The 15,776-nt window shown below is 40.3% G+C and overlaps 1 protein-coding gene across 2 annotated transcripts in view; it reads left to right on the forward strand.

Annotated features, from left to right (window-relative positions):
• The window catches only part of LOC306966372 (nuclear factor of activated T-cells, cytoplasmic 1-like), a 59,119-nt gene extending 45,238 nt beyond the window's left edge, over positions 1–13,881 (forward strand). For both annotated transcript variants that reach the window (XM_079561118.1, XM_079561119.1), the window contains one exon: positions 12,446–13,881. In XM_079561118.1, coding sequence (XP_079417244.1) covers positions 12,446–12,501 — 56 coding nt within the window. In that variant the 3' untranslated portion in view covers positions 12,502–13,881. The remainder of the gene's footprint in view (positions 1–12,445) is intronic.
• The last annotated feature ends 1,895 nt before the right edge of the window (positions 13,882–15,776 follow it).

Here is a 15,776-nt window from a genome sequence, read left to right on the forward strand (position 1 = left end):
ATCCAGAGTCACTGAAAAAGAATGTGTCTGATGAAAACAGGCCGCTAAATTACCTAAACAAATTGGGTTCCCTTTGTGTCTGGGGCCTCGTGTACACAGGAATTAGGATGGAAGACTTTAAGTGTTTTGGTCCAGTAGTGTATAAATCCTCTGATATCACTATGTCAATGCAGAAGCAGCGGCAGGGTCAGATTAACTCCGTGATACTTATTTTTCACTGAGGCATTATGGGAAATACTCATACTTAGGGCTGGGTACCATTAAACAATACTAGTGTGGTATCGTAAAAGAAAGTTTAGGTTCTACCAGTATGGGAAAAATAAACATCATATCTTTGGATTCAGCTCAAATACATATTTGTTTCCCCCATTTTTGCCCAAATAATTTTTTCCCCTATTTTTTGCCATTTTTTGCCCAACGTTAGACCCATTTTCCCCCAAAAAAAATTATCCTAATTTTTGCTCATTTTCTTTTACTAATATTTCCCCTCATTTTTTCCAATTTTCCCCCATTTTTGCCCTGTTTTTTTTTTTATTTATTATCATTTTAATTCCCTTTATTTTGCTACAATTTCTCCCAATTTCTCCCCATTCACCCCCCTCCAATATTGTTTTAAATTTTCACACATTTCTTGACATTGGAGATTAACTTGATACTGTAAATTGGCAGATCTTCCACATATTATTGTTATGCTTTCTGATTCAGGTACTGGTATCGAAAAAACGCAGCCCTACGTAAACTAGAAGGAAAAAACAAACAAAGCCAGATCCTTTGAGGGTCGATATTTCAGACCTTTTTTATGACCTTTTTGACATGAAATGACAGCCAAATTTGGGCAGCAGTAAGTATGTAAAACCATTTTACCGCAGCAACATTGATACTCCTTGCCAGAGACATTGCATGCAGACATTGTGTCCATCGGCAAGACACTTCATGCATCTGATAGTAATAGTAATGGAATGGTGGCTGCTGGACACTGGCATGATGACTACATTGTGTTATAAACTAATAAATCTAGTTGTTTTTTACAAAGTCTTCCTTCTTACCTCCCAGTGTGTCGCCTAGTGGTCTTCCTTCCATACACCGCGTGCCGTAGCTGAGTTTCTCCTGACGCAGCTGTTTAGTGGCGCACATTCTGAGGTTTTGGGGAGAACACGTTGAAGAGACACCAAGCCGCACGGATCACAGCGGGTCAGGATGCAGACAGGGCTGTGGCTTGGCCGCACTCGTCCCTCCGCATGTATATCTGTGATCACGGAGTTTGCTGCTTGTGCCAGACACGCTCATTACTGGAGCACAATATGACAAATGTCAGTGTGGTCGACTGCACTGACAGCCTGCTGACTAAAGTGAGTTTCCTTTACTTTCTCTGTTCTGTTATCGAAGCTGTAATTTGTGTGAGTTGGAGAACATTTAATCCTGAGTAAACATTACAGCATGAAATCATCTGACACGGCCTGTTTTAATTTGCATGTTATTTTGGCATAGATTATCACTCTGGAGGCATTCCCTTCTCCATTGAGGCTTAGTCAAATAAAAAGTAAACCGTGTAACTAATACATTAACCTGTTTTCTGCCAGCTTAGGGTTAGGGTTAGCATTATGCATATCCCTATCTCAAAGCATATTGACAGACCTTCTAGTTTCTAAAAAGTATGAGTAAAATCTGTGTGAGTGAACCACAGTTTACATGCCATTTGCCCAATCATAACCCTAGCCTCTGACCCTGATCAGGGGACGGCAAGTAGACGCAATTCATTTTGTAACACTGCACAAAACTGTGAGCACAGTAAACTCAGTGTTAACGTATTATGAAAATGTAATAACCGGCTAACAGGCAAAGCTAACTGCGGGCTAGCGACATTTAAACAGTATTTACAGCCAAGTTTGAGTGACAAAAAATATCTCCGTTTGTACTATATCCCTCTCTCCCTTTGTCTTTTCTGTCAGCATAGTATTTACTCTCACGGACAATTAATGAGTAAAAAACTTAACATGCTACAACACCTGCAGTGGAGCTTATGGCGTCTAGGGGCCAAGAGTTACTTAGTACTGCTTTAAACACATTCCTCCAAATTATAAAATCAAACACAACAATGCTTTTCAGATGGAAACATGAAGATAATACCGTGTAGAAAATAAAATTTGAGCCAAACTATAATCTTCGGGCCATCTTTCTTGCCATGATGTGTGTTCTATTATGGCCAAAATGGTTCCAATAAAGCGTAAATGTCATCTGTCATCTATAACCACACTAACACAGTTGCCCCTGGTAGTCCCTGTGTTTATGTTTGTGTTTAGGGACATAAATACCGGCATCCTCAGTAAACAGGAGCAGCTCTGGTCCAGACCGCCTAATAACAGCTCCCCATCTGAACTGAGTTAAAGGGGTGTAAGAGTATCCTATAGCGACGGATGTCAACAGAAAAGGCCCAAGCCTGAAGCCGTGAGGAAAGACAGTGGGGTTTTCAACGCTTTGGCAGAATCTACTGTATGTGCCTCTGTGTTCGCTCAGAAATATGGAAAATAGTGCACAGTGGAGCTAGATGGAATAGATATGAGGGACATTTAAAACAGGCAATAATTTAATGAAAGATGTGAGAGTGGGTCGGAGCATGTTGAGTCAAGGCGTAATATGGCTTTTACAACTACTTTGGACACCTTAGATTTGATGTTAGAACTTAAAACATGTCCAGATAATATTCTCGGGACCAAGACAGCTGTCCATAAATTGTATTTGATTTATCCATATTATGTTTATGTGGGCTGGCGTTTTGAATACGAAAGAGAGAGACGGACAAAATATGTAGAAATATGAAAAGCAACAAGGTGTTGATGTTTTTGAACCAAAAGGTTGATTTTGCATAATTTTAGCGCACAATGTCTAAAGGTCTGATCAATTCTAAACCAAATTGCCTGCAACTACACCTTTTGGCCAGTGCACCACACCAGTGTTTAAAAAGCTGGTCTATTTCTCTCTGTATCCAGAAGAGCTTAGATGTGAGAAAAAGTGACTTTTTTTTTTTCTCACTATAGTAGTTCTTTTTCACTCACATTTTTATGCCACCTTCACAGCTCCGCTTCTTTCAAACCAAACTCTAAAACTCAGAAAGATCAACAGTGGAGGAGTTAAAAGTACACAGTGTCTTCCTCTGGCACTACAGTGTGGGGAGTACCCGCACAGCGGGTGAAAAGCTTTACTTCAGGGGTGTGAATGGCCATAACTGCTGAACTGTAAGCATCCTACTGTTGACATATAACCCATGGCTGTAATAAAACTCAAACGTGTCCCTTGGCTCTAGCAATTGTACTCCGTCGAGCTCAATTCTTCTCAAAACAACGTGATAACAAATTGGGAAATCCTTAAGCCCCCGGTAAGCGTTTTGGTATGGTGGGAGGTGAAGAGAAGTGATGAAGAGGCAGTAAAACTAAGGAGAAAAGTGGGCTTAGGTACTCAAAACTGCTAACTGCCACTACAAATCACATTTGTCAAAAGTGCAAAGAATGAGTCTATTATGATCTGATAGATTATTGTAATAAATTGCAACTGGAGCAGGTTGTACTATTCGTAACTTAAATTTAGGGCTCTCAGTGATTTGTAATATGACCTTAAAATTAGCTAAAACAATTCACATAGTTCTTCCAGGGCTACACATTTTCTTAAGAAAGAAAGCAGAGAGTTCTATCATAACTCTAAGATTGTATGAAGGTGGTTGATAAGTTCTTGACCAAGTCTTTTACATAATGGAATACTTTTACATAATGGAATACATAAAACGGTAAAAAATCCAAGGCAGTCAACTAAAAGTCCAACGAGGGACGCCTGAATTTCGACCCTGTATGATCAAAAAGCTTATTTTGCATTTCACTGTTCCGGACTTTGAAAGACACCTCATGCTTTTCACATCCTATACAGATCATGACCCAGTGCTACTAGTTTTGTTGTTATGTTATTTCGTCAATCTGATACAACCCTTTGATCTGGATCAACTTTTGTGGTCATCAGTACTGGGCACTTGCGGATCTGTAATGAGTATGTGCTGATGTGAAATGTAAAGATCATCTGGTAAATTGGTGAATTCATTGATCTCCTGTTTAGATATGGTACTCACAGGTGCGCCCTGGAACTCGATAAGTACTTTTGTTGCATGTGATGGTCTGACTTGAACTCCGCAACTAGTGACAGGTTTTGGTAGTATTTTTTATTTTTTATTTTTTTGTGTTCTTTATTGCTTAAAACTCAAGCCAAATCTTTAAACTTTACCATTTCCGCACATACCGTCCCATTCTGCCTCAGGTTAATGCACTCCACTTGCTCTCGCTTCATAAAAACTTATATCATGATATAATGCACGCGTGTCAACATTTGTAATCTTCAAAAAGCGCCTTTATTGACAGACCCTCCGTCTCCAGATGTTTGATGATTTGTCGGTGATATCCAAAGCAGGAGTTGACGCTGAATTGGAAAGATATTCCGACTATTTGCCAACTGCCTTCGTTCTTCTACAATGCTGTTTCATACGATCACCCTTATCTGACCCCAAACAAACTTGATCTATCCGAATCCCTGCAGACATTGAGGATTTAAAATTGGATGGCAGTGTATTGTTAATCACATCACTTGAGGATCAACAGGTTTTTTTCATTAGCATCCATAGGACCTGGGGCCATTTTCCCCTTGAAGTTGCATGCAAAATAGAGTATGATATCCAAATCACGAGAGAGAGCACAAGCAAAGCAGATAAGTTATAAGGCAATGCAAAACAGGTTACACAAAGGCCACTCATGCAGGCTCACCCACAGTAAAAAACAGGAAGTAGCCTCCCCGGGCCGTCTATCAGTGATGGATAGCAAACTATAAAGCTAACACTGAGCTAAGCCTTTTTGGACACTGTCATTGCATGCAACTGCAGTAAGAAAAACAAGCCAGACGGACAAAGGTGATTTAAAGTAGCGCAATACAAATGCTGCCGTAAATCCTGCAGGTGCACACTGACTATATCGACTTTTGATCAATTCAACATGTTTATATTTCTATATTTTAAAACCAACCTTTTGACAAAAACAGCTCAGTGTGTTTTTAATAGTAATATCAACCACACTGCGTTTGTCTGTTCACGTTAAATTTTTTAGGATCGAGTGTTTTCTTTTTGCTCCATAAACAATGTGATTTGTGAGGCATTTTTCACTGACGGTTTAATGTCGAGCAGATTTGCCAACATTCAGCCACATATTTTTATTTCTTTGCTGTGAGATAAGCGTTTCAGATTGTGTAGCATCGTTGTGGCATATTTTAACAGAAAAAAAAAAAAACTTTTTAAGAAAAAAAAAAGGACCATGTTGACAAACTGAGATAGACATTTGAGTTATATATTTACTTAATGCTTTTTATGATTAGTCATTTTTTCTTTTTTCTTTTTTTTACCATTTTATTGTCCGTGAGAGTAAATACTACGCTGACAGAAAAGACAAAGGGAGAGAGGGATATTGTACATCCAATTACACAATGGAGAACTTGGCTGTAAATACTGTTTAAGTGGTGCTAGCCCGCAGTTGACTTCGCCCATTAGCCTGTTAGCTTCTTCTTCGTGATTCTATTAGTGTGTATTGCGTGTCTGACCCAGTGGCAGCGAAGTTGCAATTGTGGTTTTCTGGCCAGAGACACCCCAATCATCCCATTAACATTTGTATTACCCCCAGGGCACTATGGAAAGGATTTGTTAAGGTAAACAAGTTACGTAGTACTGCTTTAAACCAATACATCAGAATAAATGCAGTAAGATAATCTAATCTTTAATATTGTTTTCAAACAAAAACTTCGACAGTGAAGCAGATTTTCAAAAAAAAAAAAAAGGGGCTGCAAATATCGTAAATGGAAGCTATTATAAAAACATTTATCCATAAATAATTTCATATTTATGAACAATGCAATATTTTACCAAATAGGATTTACATTTTATATTATAGTCGAGTATAGTCTATATAGACATACAAATACATTTTCACCATATATTGGTAACAACCCAATGCAAAGGTTATGGGTAATATTAGTTTTTAACAAATAAGATTAATACACACTAACCAACAGAGCTTGCGGCTTTAGCCTCCTGCCAATTGTTTTCATTGGCACACAAACCGTTTTGAGAAAACCCAGCGAAAAGGGCATATGAGAGCAGCAGCCAGCAGTAAACAGCTCCCTCTCATCCTCACATGGGCCCCCAGGGAGCGACCTCAGGCAGCACACCGGCGCCCCCATGGGCCCTGGAGGAAATGAGGCAGTACAGGGAGGATGGACCTAAGGGCAGCCTCCCAAAGACACACACAGACACAGAGGTGAACTGGGCAGAGGCTCCAGATCAAACAGAGGCTTTTATGTCACAGACCAGGCGTGGGCACAGCGGGGCGCAGATAAGGACTGTTGTTGTAGATTTGCTCGGCTAATTTTGGCTGTGGTAGTGTTATTGTTTCAGTCATGGCAGTTTAAATGTGTTCATAGCAGTTTTATGGTTGCAAATGTTTATACGCGCATGTTAGAAGAAGTAGAGACGGCGCTGTTGGCACCAGTGGTGAAATACTGGTCTGTCCAGACGTGAGAAGCACAAATCAGTGTGGTCTTTGTGGCAGTCCCAAGCCAGAATAAAGGCAGACCGTTGTGTCAGGGTGGGGAATAATAATACCAGAAGGGAAGAGCTTTTGCAGTGTTGACTTAAAAATTGAGTTGTTTTTATATTCACTTGCTATATTTATTACCTTGAATTAGATTTAACACTAAAAAGTAAGACCTGTCCAAAGCAGCGAACTACTCCTCTATGTTTATCTCTCACACAAGTTTGTAGTTCAGTTGTGTCATTCTCCTCTCTCTCGCTCACAGCTCTGATCTAACCGCCAGGAGCGTCCTCTAAAAACAGCAGCAGACTTATTGATCTGAATCTCTTCTGTGACATCACACCACATCTTGTTTACACGCTTTTTTTTCTTTTTTTTTTCTTTACGTCTCCTAAACACTTGATAGTAAAGGCCTCTTAATTGCCGTCTGTGCCTAATACCCTTTGTCAAGTTATGATGTTGTTTACAATAATGCTGTTTCCTGTTACGACTTGGAGACTGTATAATTAGCCTCCTTGCCGTTCCCTATCACTTTGACTAAATTCATTGCAAAGAGTTAAGGGTTTGTACCATTCGATTTTTTGATAGAGACAGCTTATGATTTTGATATTATTCCAGATAATGATTTATGCAGCAGAGGTACCGTGACTTTTTCTTCAGTGCTGCCACCAAAAAGTTTGAATGGTGGACACATCAAAGCTCACCCGTTACACCGCTATAACTTCAAAGTCCTCGGCTCAATGTCTCTCTCTCCCTATCAGAGTAGTGAGTGCTTCCACATGGGACGTCCTAGTGATTCTCACACCACCCGATGAAATTCGCTGTCTGTATACGTATCAGCACATCATTAGGCCCAAAGGGACTCTGGGATGGATTAGGAGCGGTCTTACCTGTGTGACTCGGATGAATTTATGAAGCGATTCATCACGATGAGGCATTAGTGGAACACCCTGCCTGTCTCCCTTTTCGAGTTTATCTCTGGGAATAAACTCTACACGTCGTCCATTTATCTTTATGTGTTCCAACCCTTGACCCCTCCCCCCGTTTATTTTGACGCGGCTGCTTATGAGGCTGTAGATGCAGTGACGTGGTCCGAGCTTTCAAGTCGCGCGTGGGAGGCAGCAAATTGTCCATTAAGTGTTGCCGCCGAGGCCCCGAGAGAAGATTTGATGTTGCCGGGGAAACAAAAGTAATATGTAGTGGGAAATTCGATTGTCTCTGTGCAGCAAGTTTGGGCTTTAGTTTAGCCTCTATGAGCAAATCAATTTCGCAGGAGTTCACATGAGGTGTCTATTGGCTGCAAGTGTTCACATGAAAGGGCCTTCCTTACATGCTGTTCAGAATACCATCGAGGCATATTTTTTCTTCTCTGTGAATTAGAAAGAATTAAAGACACAAAGTTATGTGGGGGGAAAAGTTAACAATTTTCCGTTGCTCCCAAAAAGGATTGCTATACAAACTAATCACATACTGTACATTTGGGAAGTTTCATTGCTATGACATTCCTGTTGAAACCAGCCACATGACTGCAGGCTGTAAAAGTAAAGAATTTTGCTCAGAACGCAATTGGTATAGTGTTGCTGAATGTATTGTAAAGTTTTAGTGTCCCCTTGCACCACACTAGTTGGAAGTAAAAGAATTGGTGGTACAGACAAACTATGCTGGTATTAGGCACGGCACGACTGAGCAGCGGAAGCCTCCTCCCGAAGAGGTTCCTGACCCTCAACACGCCGGCAGTTCATTCTCACAGTGAAAGTGAGAGGAGTTCAAGACGCCGCCTTTCTCCTGCCTCAGCATCAAGAGAGCAGGAAGCCTCAGTAACACACTCGGGGGTCAGGGGCCATGTTTTGGATAGTCAGCTGAGTGGAGCTGTGAGCCGAGGTGAAGTCAGCGCCGCGGGTCACTGCCGGTCAGGGCGGATTTTGGGTTGATGGAGATTGGGTTACGGCAGTGGGCCTCCAGACTGTGGACCACAGGGCTTTGGCTGTTCTCAGAGGAAGCCCGGCTCGTATCGAACCCCCTGCACTAAGGATGCCGCTAACAATTCTGACTGACTCCCATGTGACTCTCAGGTTTACACACAACTTCTGCACTTTCAGACCTGACAGCCCAGCTGACGTTATAGCAGCAAAGTAGTACCGAGAGCGTCAATCTATCTGTCACTTAATTATGTCATTATTTTTACCTATTTTTTGTTACAGTGCAGAAGTGGCATTTTGCTATTGTTATGCAGAGACATCACCTGCGTTATTTTCATGCCTGCCCAGATGCAACAATCTCAATTAATCGAGGCAAGAATCCTGAAAATAACTTCAGCAGCACCAAGACCCAAACCCATGGCATTTATTTCCACAGCAACAGATAAACAGAGATTTGTAGGGCATTAGCATCCATTTATCCAGTTACACCTGGCCACAATATGGGGATCTGGGCGCAGCAACTCTGGAAAAAACACATTTGCTCCGTTCAACAAAACAAAAAAGCATTACATTTGCATCTGGTATTTTTGTGCCAGCCTGAAATAGACCTTCCAGCTGCCCAGCCCTAAGAATAGGTCCTGACAGGTCTGAACGGTGCTATACAAATTGCGTTGGCGCTGCGGCTAATAAAGGTAGACACGTGTTTAAGTAAGGTATTTTTTTTCTCACCGGGGGAATATTGGGAGCTTAGTTTTCCACTGTTTTTGTTTATTCATGAGCGGGGATCGTCCCTGTTGCAGCTTTCCATTATTAACTTGCATGAGCAAACTAAAGGAGAACAGTTTCCAACGCGCAGTGAGAAGGATGCCAGGACAAACGAGTACTGTATTGTGTAGTGTTCTGTGATATTGCTATGTATATACTTATTTTATGTCTGTATTAGAAATATGTTATTTTAAATATTGGCATTCTTATGGGTTTGATTGCAAGGGTATGATGAGATCTTTCGACTATTTACATATAAAGTTATTATGGTAATGCACTGGAATACGTCTCTACTTTGGTTAAAGGGGCTAGATGCAAGTTAACCATTTTAAGCTTACTACTGCCACCTCAGGTCATACGTGTAACTGCACCATCTATATTAAGTGCTTGCATGAAGGCAATTCGGACCCGAAGTGACACCTTTTTGAGTGACAGTGCAGGATTTTAGATGCAGTTGTGGTGAACAGGTCTGGGCTCATTCTACACATTTAGGGGGAGGAAATTAGATAATTTTACCATTTTTAAACTCTGTATAGCCCCTTTAAACTTAATTGCGCTTCTTCTTTGGCGACAACAGAGCAGATCGTAAATCATCTGCTTGCACAGTGATTTCCATTGACTTGGCATAAGCGTTACACCATATTCAGCTCATGATGCTTTAAACATAATATTGAATTGAAATGTGAATATTTGAACTGTCCGACCTGTTTGAACGTCTTGCTTTCGCACAAGTTGTTGTAGCTAAACAGTGACACCCATTGTCGTATTAATGTCTATAAATAGTGTGTTGGTGTTTTTTTGCGGTGCAACCGTTCGCCGCATCCTGTTTCAGATTGAGCTTCACTCGACAACCTAGTGCGCACTCAAATAAAACACAGTGGGGCCAGTCTTTTCCTCCATCTTTACAATGGAAAAAGGTTTAGCTGATAAAAGTAAAATGAAAGCTCAGTTAATATGTGGGTGGAGGAAATGGCACTTTCTTTCGTGACAATGAAGTGTTTTGTATAAAGGGTAATTTGGAGATTGTTTAGGAACTTTTGGGCTTTCCCAAGTTAATTTGAAAAATAATAATGTTGATAATAATCAAACATTTATTACAATTATTACAATTATCATCATAACATCAATCAATCAATTTGTATAGGCCAATCTCACACAGGGGCTGCAAAGGGCTCACATTGCAAGACCAGTGTCGTAGTGTTTTCTCTTGTTTTGGGTGCTCTGAGTTTTGATGTCTACTGTAACTTTTTTGTTGTTTCACTTTTCTCTGCCGTCATCTCAGGCACTAAGGCATACGGTATTGTATTTTCACACGGCTTCCCCAGACCAACAGCGACAGTTTGATCACTTAACTGTTACATGTCCCTTCACTTCCTTAACGTCGTGGTGGGGTGCGGCTAAAAATAACCGCGGCGTGTAAATGCCTGTTCAGCCTGGAGCCAAATGGAGTTGAAAACAGCCAGCAGTGTTGGCACAGGTCAGGTTTTTCCAATGGGAGTTCCTCCTGTTTGGGAGGTGAGTCCCGACCAGCTGTGTGTGTGTGCGTGTGTGTGTGTGGAGGTGTGTGTGGTATGCATTCAAAACAGAGTCAGTTGCTATTGTGAAGCCTGCCAAAATGACAAAAGAAACTATTTTATAAAGCATATCACAGTTTACATATATTTTTTAAAAGGCCTCAATAAGCAAGTGCACGTTTTCTCCAAGCTTAGATAGAAGGGATTCCGGCAATTTTCGCTATATCTAAAATTGCACAATCTGTATACTAAAAATAAACCAATAAAATGCTTTATTGTCACTTAGTATTTTGTAACATGTATATTGTGATGTGCCCAAACAGAACGTCTCTGTACTCTGGCCCATGTTGCATATTGATAGCAGGCTGCAGACCCTGTTCAGTGGGCGGACTTCCTGTCGCTAACCTCACTCTCTCTGTCTACATCAGTGAACATTATCATGGCGAGCCTCAAATCGCGAAACCAAGGGGTGTTTGTTTGTGCTGTTGAATCACTGCAGAGGCCTCGCCATCTTCACAGTCACTTCCCTGTGATTTGCCAAAGCACACAGAAGTGATAAGCACCGGACTGATGCGTGTCTGGTGGTCTATGGGAAAGGCGCGGGTTCAGGAACAAGTGCAGGAAAGACCAGGGCCATGACTTAGACTGAGAAACGTGTGGGGGCTGATAAAACTTTCAGAGAATGCACTGATATTGTCCTGTTATCTATTATTCGAGTTAGCAAGAATCTATGAGCAGCTGGTCTAGCGTGCAAAGCGTTCTCGGTATGCCAGGAGATGATTTTATTTATTTTCACACTGATTTAATTTCCCCCCTGTTTTACTCTTTGAGAAGTGGTTCACATTTTCAACACATTCTTTTGTTGTTTTAAGAAGTAAAGTAAATGTTTATTGCTTGTAAAAAAGGGTGGGACAATGGGACTGCAAAATGTTTTTACCTAATGACATGTTTTGTACTTTGTTTAACTCTGGAATGTTACTATTACTTAAGCACTGTATTTTCCGAACTATTAAGTCGCTTCGGAGTATAAGTCACACCAGTCAAATAATGCAAAATGAAGAAGAATAAAACATAGTAAGTCGCTCCGAAGTATAAGTCACGCTAGCCTTGGCAACTACCTGGGCATGGAAGTATAACTGCACCATTAACAAGCCTCTCCCGGCATCACGTTGTTCAAGCATCCACTTGCAAACTCGTTCCTCTAGCTGTAGCCATCTAGCTTTTAGCCCGCGATTATCTTTTTTTGTTTTCCTCCGCTTTTCACCAGTCCCTCACAAGTTTCTCGCTCACTCCAAACTTTCTTTCCGCAGCTCGATTACCGTTTTTTAAATGTTCAGTGGCACAGGACAGGAGTAGCAGATACTGGTTCACAAGCCTAGAGCGCCTTCTAGCGGCTGTCAGTATGAAAATAACTAACATTGTGGGATATAAGTCACACCTGAGTATAAGTCGCACCCCCAGCCAAACTATGAAAAAAGTGCGACATATAGTCCGGACAATACGGTACAGATTTGAAGCAATACTTCCACTCCTGAACGCAGGGACCACTTTGGCGTCAGATCTTTTTACATTAACACTCTGAACTATATATTATGCCGTATAATTCTGACTAAAGATCCTTTTGTGTTTGCTTTTTCCACAGTTAATGAAATCATCAGAAACGACCTGTCCAGCATTTCCGTCCACACTCATGCATAGACATCCTGGACCCGTCTGCCGCTCACAGCTCCGACAACAAGATAACCGCACAGACAATGAGATCCAGACTATGAAGAATTTGGATATTTGACCAGGATCTTCTTTTCCAAGCTGCACAGAGACAATCACTGACAAGATTCACAACACACCATGAATGTTGGAAGGAAAGTGATTTCTAGGGCAAAGTATACAGCTTGCCTAAACATGAGCAGTACATGGATTGTGGACCAAACTAAAAAAAAAAGACTAATTTACTATGTATAATAATGCATGGACAACGATTCATCATTATTTGTGCAAACTGGTGCCTTATCGCAGTAATATTGACCACAACGACAGCACTCATATGTATTTATGTGCCCATTGTAAACCAAATTGTCATTGTCTACATCTTTTTGTACAATGCTGATTGATTTGGGTGGGAAACAGAAGCCGGGCGTGATGGTGTATGGGGCTATGTGAATAGACTAGCATTGTATTTTATTTACTTCTTTATTGTACCCATGTATATTATTTTGTACAAACATGTATGTATGTCCTCAGGTCATATCATGCCATTTATTGTCTCATTTATATGTGGCTATTCAATTCTTTTGTACGTGATGCTTTCACCTTAGTGCCTCAATGTATGGCTCTTGCCCTGTCTTCCAATTCTCGACAGAATCATGCAAAGACAATCAAAATTTACACACAGCACAGACTAATAGTGGCTTAGCTCGGAAGAAAATGTAAATTCTTTCTGACCCAAAATTTGGTAAACAGTTGTATACTTTCTTTCTGGGTTAAATATACTCTATATACTTGTATCGTGCAAAAGTCTTAGTGGTTTTAAGAAAGACATAGAGGTGCATTCTCTTTTCCTTGTGCCACAAATGAATGAACGACAATTTACAGGGGGCAAAAGCTTGAACATGTTTTCTTACAGTATAGCTCCCTTGAAACATAAGACTTTTGCGCAGTATTGTACCAGTTCCGTTTGCACTGCATGTAAATAGGCACAGTGCAGTACACTTCTACTGTAGGAGGTGGCTAGACTGTTAGAAACGGGTGGCAATAATTGATCTGAATAAACCAAATGATTCTATTTTTTGGTGAAATTATTGCCCATGTTTCATTAAGTTTCATTTAGCATCATGTTTCCTCCCCATAGAAAAGCAGACAACAGAATGCACTTTATTGTCGATACCGAACAGACCAAAAGTCAAACACTTTTTGGAATTAGCTGTAGCATGCTCATCGCTCTGGAGATCATTTTGCTGCCATAACAGTCACTTGCTGAAACTTTTTTGGACATGTGGTACATTAGCATGTATGTTTTCTATTTTTGTGCCTTACACTCTTGTCTACAAGCTTGTCACAATAAATGCTTTTGGTTTTTGCTTTGTGGGCACAAGGTCAAACATATTTCTCTTTAATATAAATATTTATAAAAAAAAATGAAATGTGTTTAAAGTGCATATAATGTGTTCTCTACATTCAAAATAAATAAATGTCATAATGATTCATTTTTGTATGCACTTTATTCCGCACATCATCACCTGAAGCATACGGTCTAGTACATTCTACTTATACGTATGTCTTAAAGTGGAGAGAGACATTCAGCATATGAACTTTAGCTCCTTGAGAGAAAAAACAAAAACATATATCATCAACATTACCTGATTATTGTACTTAAGTTTCAAAAAATGTAATGCCAGTGGTAATTTATTATATTATTCTGGGGAAGGTGGAAAAAGAAAAGTGCAAAATTATAGTTTCTCTACATGTCTTACATCTACATCAATATATGCCGCACATAATTCAGCAAACATGCATCTGGTGTGCCGGTACAAGCAGAGGCCTGTGTTTTCCGGTGATTATTGTTAGCGGTGGGTAGTTATGTTTGATAGAGCACTTCGCCCAGGGAGCCCTGCCACGCTCCTGTGTACCACCTGCCAGTCCAGCATGCCGACTTTTTCCATTCGGCCAGGTTCAGATCCGCCCATCGCTGTAGTGACAGAAGGCAGGCTCAGGCGACGCTCCCTTGTAGATCCAAAATAGACCCACTATATTTACAGATGCAGACACGCCCCCTTTTTCCTGGCACTTACCTGAGCCTTCCTTTGAATGGGCCGTACCCTTTGACACAGTGAAGCCATGACTGCAGGCCGTGCTTTTCGGTATACTGTGCCATTAAAGAATAGTTCAGTTAGAGCAAGGAGACCAATTATGATGTGAAAGATGCACAGACCTGCAATCTATTAAGATTAGTGGAAAAATAATAAATAATTTGTGATGCAGGAAAAATGTGGTTTGTTTTGGAACACAAATGAAATGGGATTGCAGAACCATTTTCAGTGGATCGTGATCCTCTCCCAGAGTGAGCCCTTTCAATGTTTAAATACAGCAAAAATATGAAGACACTACATGAGTCTGGTCAAAAATGATGTACTGAGTTGCTTTGATCATGATTACATGTTTACTTTGATTTAATGTTTAATCCAGCAATGATCATAGAGGAAATACAGTTTTGACAATATACATTATACAGTAGATTCTATTCTCATGGGTCATCTTTGGGTTTTAGCTCACATCTTGAGCCATATACATGATCAGGAGTAATGGAGGATGGGGTAAATTAGAGAATTATGAGGAAACTAATCCACAAAAAGGGCCCCCAAAATTCGATAAATTTAAATCAAGACTTTATTGCTGCGAAGCAACGAGCACTTAACATACCACGCCACAATACATAAGCCATTTATTTATGTTTTAAAATGTTTTGATGATTAAAAAAAGCTTTTAAAGACACACAGCCACCAAAAATGCACAAAAAACAACAGTCATAAAACTAGAAATGTCAAGTGAAGTGAAGAGAATCCACAGTTGCACATACAGCATCTACTAAATAACCCATAAAATCAAAAGAAGTCTCCTTTCCAGTCACACTGCGTTGCATCTGAAAGAATATGCAACATGGAAGAAAACATAAAATGTACAAACCTATAGCAATTTAAGCAAAAATCATACACAGAAAATAGATTGATTTAAGCAATATGCTTATGAGCACAAAACCTCACAAACCACTGTATGCACCGTTGATTATTATGACAAGAGACATTATTAATTGTAGAGTATGAACCAGATGAATTTGTGTACTAAAGTCCCATCTTAGTCTGGTTTTGTTGATGAATCCAGCACGTGCCTTTTCCTCCCTGTGTCCACCTGCACTCCGCACCTGCAAAGGGCATGACTTAGAAGTTTCATTATGCGCCTTTTATGGTGACTTTACTGTC

This window comes from Gobius niger (assembly GCF_951799975.1).
Source record: "Gobius niger genome assembly, chromosome: 8".
NCBI classification, from domain to species: domain Eukaryota; kingdom Metazoa; phylum Chordata; class Actinopteri; order Gobiiformes; family Gobiidae; genus Gobius; species Gobius niger.